The sequence below is a fragment of the Diadema setosum genome, chromosome 1, assembly GCF_964275005.1.
Source record: "Diadema setosum chromosome 1, eeDiaSeto1, whole genome shotgun sequence".
NCBI classification, from domain to species: Eukaryota; Metazoa; Echinodermata; class Echinoidea; order Diadematoida; family Diadematidae; genus Diadema; species Diadema setosum.
Genome location: NC_092685.1, coordinates 29,450,435 through 29,458,568, shown reverse-complemented (window position 1 = coordinate 29,458,568; position 8,134 = coordinate 29,450,435). Strand labels below are relative to the sequence as shown.

Sequence of the window (8,134 nt, the reverse complement as noted above, 5' to 3'; positions counted from 1 at the left end):
ACTCATACAAATCTGGACTGCTTGATGCAGAGTACGTAGCATATTACATGCCAGTTACAATAGGAAGTATCCTTTCAGATGGAAAATTAATGTGATGCCTGATCTTTTTTTTTCCAAATATATATATATTCATAGTCAGTACTAGAGTGATGATATGCCCTTGAAGTTCACAGTGGCTTTTAGTCATTTTTTTAAATGCAATGATATTTGTCACAGTAAAGTCACCTCCCACATAAAAACATATTGTATGTGAATCCAATCGAATCCCTCTGTTCTAGTGGATCTATCATTGATTGATGATTTTTTTTTTTTTTTTTTTTAAATAGAAGATGAGCTAGCAGAAACAGGCAGCAGGCATAAAATGAGAGGTACTATCATAGTGCCACATCAAGGATAAACTCCAGCACCTTCAAGAGGAACCACCATCCTGGGTGTTCTTCCTCAAGGTCACCTTCAAAGCCAGGTGGTGGAAGACCCATGTCGCCCTTTGACAGGTCTCTCGTATCCACATACACCGAACAGCTGAATCTGCTCTCCTCACAGCACGGATGCCCATATATGGCAATTGCAGTCGGCCGGGAGAAGGAATCCGGTACATCCACAATGTCTTCCCCACACGTCACTGATTTCAAATCGTAATCCTCAAAGGTAGGTTTCGAAGTCGTCTCAGACACGTAGATGTCCGCATCTCCTTCCAATGTCTGCAGAAAGATGCGGATATTTCCAGGGCGGGTGAGTTTGAAGTAGGTGTAGTTGCCTGCACCAATGACATCCTCAAAGGTCTGCAGGTGATAGAAATAATCCTCCATGCCGTGCACGAAGCAGGCCGAAATTTCCAGCAGAGCTGCATACACTGCTATAACAGTTTGTGTGTGCATACGCATCTTGAAAACATGTAGGTAGCTTACAGTTTCAAATACTCACACTTTCATCATGCAGACTTTAGTGCTGAAAGAAGAAGAATTCTTCGGCAGCTGGTGACCTACATGTAATCAAAATGCAAAAATTAACACGGCAAGATAAGAACCATGAGAACTTATGAAATATGACAAATCTTTCACAACACTTGCCAGTTGTCATCTCCTCTGCACATGAATATCTGTGAACCTAGAGATCACTTGGCTTGGTAGCAGACAAAGATGTCTGTAAGATAATGGTATTTCTTGGTAGACACTGATGCTAACAATGATGATGACATTTCATACTGAGAATAATAATATCAATTTATAAGCATAGAACCTACATTGTGAATCAATAAAATTTAATGTAAATAGAATTTTCTGCACTGCAAGGGCTCCTGATGGTAGTTATATGCTTTGACAGGCAGAATGAAAAAAAAAATGTACTTATGTAGTTATGACTGAGTTTAGTACCAGTACCGATCATATTAAATGATTTAAAAAAAGAAAAGAAAGTACTTTTAATAAATTTACCATTACATCCAGGGATGGACTCACTTCAGCAAAAGAAACCTCAGTCAAGTCCAAAGGAAGGAAGGCACAGTGGAAAATTACTGTGAATTGAGGTATGAGAACAACAAAACAAAACAAAAAATCACTTAAATTTAAAAACTGAGAAACGAAAGAGAATATTGACTGAGAAAATAACCACATATAGCAGGTTCAGCAGAATAACTTTTGATAAGAGAGTAATGGTGATGCATGCAGAACATACCTACCTGAGCCTTGTATAAACAGGCAAAAAAACACTCAAAACATTGTTAGTTTTAAATTTGGCCTTTCCAGCCACATGACAGGGCGGTGAGTTGGCTCAGTCGGTAGCGCGTCTGCCTCACGATCACGCGGCCCGGGTTCGAACCCGAGTCTGGACTGAGCAATGTTGTGTGTAAACATACCGTCCCATCTAGCAAGAGGCAAAACACTCTGTCCCTCGGATAGGACATAAAATGGAGGTCCCGTGTATGAGAGAGTCACAGCTCATGCACGTAAAAGATCCCGCTTCATTCATTCATCGCAAAGAGCAGGGTGTCTAACCCGGTGAAGTGGTCCCACCCCACATCCAACTGGACCCCATGGAAGACCAGCTTATTGTAGCTGAATTTGGGCTATCCAGCCATCTTCACAGATGGAAAATGAACAACAACAACAATGACAGTGCACAGGAACGTGGTGGGCTGGGACCTGCGGCTGTTGTATGAGCTGTACCTAGTCTAGAGCTAGATGGGGTGGGGGCCGGGCCGGCAGAATGAGAGTCCAAGATTACATTGCACAATGCAAGAACTAGTAGAGTAAGCATTACGAGAAAAGATCTGAAGTAGAACTCAAGCCACAATCCTAATTTGTGGCAAGAAATCGTCCACGGCTCACTCCTCCACATGCCACTCCAGCGTCTCATCTGATCTGACGACATTATGCGCCATCAAAGTAATTTACAAACACCGGATACAATATATGGGACTACAATATGTAAAATTAACGTACCAGCATTAGATTAGAACTGATAGAAGGGTATAATCATCAATAATGAGTTCACAATTTCCAGGTTTACGAATGAACACTTACAGCTTAAGACTGAGCAGATACAGAAACTTGGCACAAACAAAGCAAGCAAACGAACAATAAAGAGTAGGACAAAAGCATCAGTAGCCTGCGTAGCAAGCGTAGTAGCCAGTCGAATCAGTCACACCAATGATATCACCTCTCAATCCGGCCTGCGCCTCCGCCTAGCCTGTCGTATGCGTAGCTAGCTGTTCGAGACTCTTCGATCCGAGTACGTGTTGTCTGTGCCTTCGGGACAGTCTCACAGTCAGGTATCATCAAATTAGCGTGGACAATATATTTACCTCTCCTGCTTCAACAGGAAGAATATCTATTTGTCATTTTTCAATTTCAATTGCAATTTATTTCCCCAACTTTTTCTTTCAAGAATACATTGTACAAACAAAAATATAAGAGTAGGGGCCTATGTGAGATTTTGGTAGAGTATTACATTTTCTAAAGCAAGCAAGCAAATAAACAAACAACAAGTTTTACGAACGAATTAAGCAAATTTTTCAGATACATAAAAATACTTTATATATCACAGAATATTGCTGGGTTGTTGCTTTTCTCTCCTATGAGTGTATGACATGTTCAATGTTGCAGGGGCAGTTACATTAACATACAGAAAGATACTAATGAGATGACAATCAATTCCTCCTGACGAAACGACTATTTTTAAAGTTGTATTCGTCCAGCTATCTCGAGATGTGATACTAGTATAATATTCTGCGATTTCACAGAAGGGGAGAATTCGAAACAGGTGTAAGTGCTGGGAGGAGGATTCGTAATTGGCCTAGCTAGGATGATTTCATCTAAAAAAAAAAATTAAAAAAGACCATTATTAGGCCTAATATGGTAACAAAGTGATCACGGACGTAACTACTGTAGGCCTATGCGTTTCTGTTGTGTATAGTTGTCAACACTACACAGTGTATTTCGATATAGGCCCTATGGTTTTCAATAAATTTGATTATTTTGAATTTCCTTTAATTTTCGTTTGAAAGATCTTAAGAAAAACGTGAATTGCTGGAGAGTATTCCGTACATCAGGCCCGTATACTGTCATAAGGGATATTTGTGAGCCATCAGGATTCTTGGGGTATCTAAATGAATCTCGGGGCGGAACCTTCGGAAAGTTATTTTGTTGCATCATTTTAATCTTGGTTTTGCTTCTTTTCTTTTTTTCGTACATATCATTGATAACAGCCAAAGGGGGGGGGGGGGGGTGGAGGGGGAGTGGGCGGGGTTCTGCGGCCTGCGGCATACAGTCTATCCAGAACAGAACACCCGGCATCTCATACACCAAAATGAAATAGACGGTTAACTTGCATAAAACACAAACACACGGACAGAGAAAGAAACAAAAAAGACAGTTATGATATTGCAAATGATTATGTTCTTTTTCTATTTGTGACTGCTTTTTTTTTTTTTTACTTTAGACAGCCTCTGTTGATGCTGTTTGTTGTTGTTTTTGCCAATATGATCTTTCTCGTGCTGTGAATGCTATCTTGTCTGTTCTGTATCATATTGTGTTGTTTTATACGCTGTGAATACATATAGCCTGAGGCTGACAGTGGGTTTGTTAATCAACTGCATTGAAATGAATAAAACAAACGAATCAGAATCTCAGCCCACAGGGATGTGTCATATATACTTGGAAATTAATCTGAATGGACCACTTATAAAACGGATTCTGCCCAGTCACTTCCAGTCGATGTTGTCTATCATGTTCAATATCATTGATCGAGTCTAAACTTTATTATCATCATTAAAGGGGAAGGCTAGTAACTGATCAGTGGGAATCAGTGGAAATGCTGGGAGATGATTGTTCCAATCCTTATGGGATTCATTCAAGAGTTCATTGAATATCTATTGTTGTGTGAAAATGATTTGCTTCAGAATGGTCTCATATTCAAGTAATGTGCAGTTTAATGCTTCCAGGTTAGCGTCCCTGGTCAGTGACGGAGCATTAATCTGCACATTACTTGAATATGAGACCGTTCTGAAGCAAATCATTTTCACACAACAATAGATATACAATGAACTCTTGAATGAATCCCATAAGGATTGGAACAATCATCTCCCAGCATTTCCACTGATTCCCACTGATCAGTTACTAGCCTTCCCCTTTAATAGTAGTCGTACAGTAGTAGTAGTAGTAGTAGTAGTAGTAGTATACTAGTAGTAGTAGTAGCAGTAGTAGTAGTAGTAGTAGTAGTAGTAGTAGCAGTAGTAGTAGTAGCAGTAGTAGTAGTAGTAGTAGTATACTAGTAGTAGTAGTAGTAGTAGCAGTAGTAGTAGTAGTAGTAGTAGTAGTAGCAGTAGTAGTAAGTAGTAGTAGTGTAGTAGTAGTAGTAGTAGTAGTAGTAGTAGTAGTAGTAGTAGTAGTAGTAGTAGTAGTATAGTAGTAGTAGTAGTAGAGTAGTAGTATAGTACTAACAAGTAGTAGTGTAGTGAGTAGTAGTAGTAGTAGTAATAGTAGTAGTAGTAGTAGTAGTAGTAGTATAAGTAGCAGTAGTAGAAGTAGTAGTAGTAGTAGTATAAGTAGCAGTAGTAGTAGTAGTAGTAGTAGTATAGTAGTAGTAGTAGTAGTAGTAGTAGTAGTAGTAGTAGTAGTAGTAGTAGTAGTAGTAGTAGTATAGTAGTAGTCGTCGTCGTCGTATAGTAGTAGTAGTAGTCCATATGGTAGCAGTAGCACTATTGATAGTGTATAATCTCATGTGGGCCCTTCTTTTTTTTTTTCATCATCGATTACATAATAACATAAAAAGCAACAAAACAAGCGTACAAATTATTTGGGCAAATTATTGGGGCAAATTATTTGTATAGGGCCCCATTTTTTCTTTCTCTTCTTTCTTTCTATAAAACAGCAACAACAACAAGCGTACACCTGTACATAGTTTGCATCGTGGATAGGAGTAATAATAATAATTAAAAATAAAATGACACCATGAAAAGTACTTATGCGACGGATCCATAAAAAACATGCTGCTCTCATGATCTATCAATGTCTATAGCATTCCAACAAAGACTGTAAACGATATACTAAAATATATCTGAATAAACGTTGTTTTGGAAGTAATCATAATAAAGATCCAGATAAAACAACGACGCATATAACATAATAAAACACGTATTGCAAACATTCTGTCTTCCACCTCCCCTTTCTTTTCTATTTTTTTCTCTTTTACATCTTCTCATTTTTCTTTCAGCTTATCTTCTTGCTCTTCTCCTTCTTATTATTATCATTCTCTGTTTTTTCTCCTTCCTGTTTCGACTTCTCTTAATTGATGATTTAATTATCTTAAAGGTATTAGCCCACATTTGTAAACCTGCAGCAATTGGTCTCATAGTTAGCATGGAGTTTGGGTATGATTGCAGTAACACCTGTGCAAAATTTCGTTCCAATTAGTCCATTACTTTCATAAAAATAAATGAAAATGCGCCGTATGCATGCGTATAAAAACGCTCGCTAGCTCCGGTCCACGCACGTACTACATGCATGCAAGCGCGACGGAACACTTCTGGTTTTGGGGGGGCAAAATCTCGACGGGGGCACATTATGTGACGATGTGACATCCTCGGCGCGGGAGCGAAGCGAGCGAGCGGGGGGGGGGGGGGTGGAAAGGGGATACCCCCTCCTACACACACACACACACACACACACACACACACACACACACACACACACACACACACACAAACACTGTAGGGAGCTTTTGTAAAACAGAGTCGCGTTTATAGACCATTTAAAATAAAAAAAAATTAAGGAATTAAACATAGTAAAAAATAATCAGTGCGAAGGATTATGATTATTACATACGGGAGTACATAATGATGTGATGGTGTGAGATCCTCGGCGAGGGAGCGAAGCGACCGAACGGGGGGAGGGGGAAAACCCCCTCCCACGGTAGGGACTTTTTGTAAAAACAGAGTATAAAAGTCGCGTTTATAGAGCATTTAAAAGCAAATTTCTAGGGAATTAACATATTGAAAACATCAGTTGGAAGGACTATGATCATAACATATGGGAGTACATAATAATGTGATGGTGTGAGATCCTCGGTGAGGGAGCGAAGCGACCGAGCGGGGGGAGGGTGTGGGAGGGGGATACCCCCTCCCGCGGTAGGGACTTTTTGTAAAAACAGAGTATAAAAGTCGCTTTTATAGAGCATTTTAAATTAAATTTCTGAGGAATTAAACATAGTAAAAGGAATCACTGCGAAGGACTATGATAATAACTTAATATGAAAACTTTTCATTTTACTATAAGTACGGGCAGAACGAGCGAGCCACTTTCACTTTGCCATTTATCTGAAATGTACTCGTTAAAAGCTTGAACGTGATCGCATCGTTCGAACAATAAAAAAATATTCTTATACTGCTGGAAAGCAAAGAAGAAAATGAGAAATGTAAGGCTTACTTAAGGTATGTTTCAGCGGGCACACTCGAGGACACGAGGCTATACCATCTATACACTTTACTCATAATTACGTTACTATTAGTGTATAGATACAATAATGTATGTTGTTAGTGTATTATAATTTTCGCCCCGTTAGGGGCGAAAATTTTGCATTTTCAGTCATGAAATTACAACATTTAGACAAGAAATATGCCTTTATTGTTCATTTTGGTCTTTAAATAAGTGATTCATTATTTGTTACAGGGGGCACTTTGGGGGGGGGGGGCAAAAACTCGTTTTGCCCCCCCCCCCAACATTTTGTTTGGGGGGGGGGGGGCAAGTGCCACCCCTGCCCCCCCCCCCCCCCCCCGCTTCCGGCGCCCTTGCATGCATGCGATACATTAAGTAAGTTAATGTACGTAGCTAGCCCGCGCTCGCAATTGCGATTTTGGGTCGGGTTGACCCAGTTTGAAAATTGATTTTAAAACGATGATTTTCTCTCTTTTATCGAATGGTTTATAGAGCAACAGGTGAGGTATGTTACTGTTATAACTTGTACTTGAAGTCATATTGGACCTGTTTTATGCAGTTTTGATTTTCATGGGTTTGCAAATGTGGGTTAGTACCTTTAAAGGATCAACACCTACTAGCACCTGTGCTATCTCTTGGTTCTTTTAGAATCCTCATTGTGTACATTATCACCATCAATTGCATGTTCAATGAAGCTTTTTTTTGATAGTTTTAATCACTTATCCATTATTATATATTCGATATGTTTTCAGATTGTTAAAACAGTTATATCATATGTGTTATGTATTAATGTTGATGTTAACACAAAAGTGTAGTGTTATATTGCCATTATGCATTCAAACTTTCTTGTACATTATGTTGTTGTTATAAATAAATTCAAACTCAAACGATTTTTCTTCAGAATGCATACTTTGATGGTTTCAGAGTCTATGATTTGTTTTTCTCCTTTCCTCTTCGCTTATGTATGAAATGCGATTCCAAAATATTAAAAAAATAATGGTACCCTGAAAAGTAAAACGTAAGATGCTACTAAATAAATACTAAAAAATGCAAAATTATCTAAATATATTTTGGTTCATTTGGGTTATTCTTTTAAGAGGATAGTTCTTTCTCATAACATTACAAGCTAACAGAAATGCGAAGAGGTGAGTTGATTAAGACAATTTTTTGGGAACATGAGCATATTATTTACGTCATTTCCT

At 38.8% G+C, this 8,134-nt stretch overlaps 1 protein-coding gene across 1 annotated transcript; it reads right to left on the bottom strand.

The window, feature by feature from the left end:
- Nucleotides 1-322: 322 nt before the first annotated feature.
- LOC140229463 (UPF0669 protein v1g209471-like) lies at nucleotides 323-1,450 on the bottom strand. Its single transcript, XM_072309719.1, has 2 exons — nucleotides 1,434-1,450; nucleotides 323-982 (listed from the first exon to the last, which is right to left on the bottom strand). Exon 2 carries the CDS (start codon nucleotides 882-884, stop codon nucleotides 375-377), a length of 510 nt encoding a protein of 169 aa, XP_072165820.1. The 5' UTR covers nucleotides 885-982; nucleotides 1,434-1,450; the 3' UTR covers nucleotides 323-374.
- Between the last annotated feature and the right edge of the window lie 6,684 nt (nucleotides 1,451-8,134).

Excerpts from the sequence above, each read along its gene's own strand:
- LOC140229463 (XM_072309719.1), bottom strand. The coding sequence starts at position 884 with ATGCGTATGCACACACAAACTGTTATAGCAGTGTATGCAGCTCTGCTG.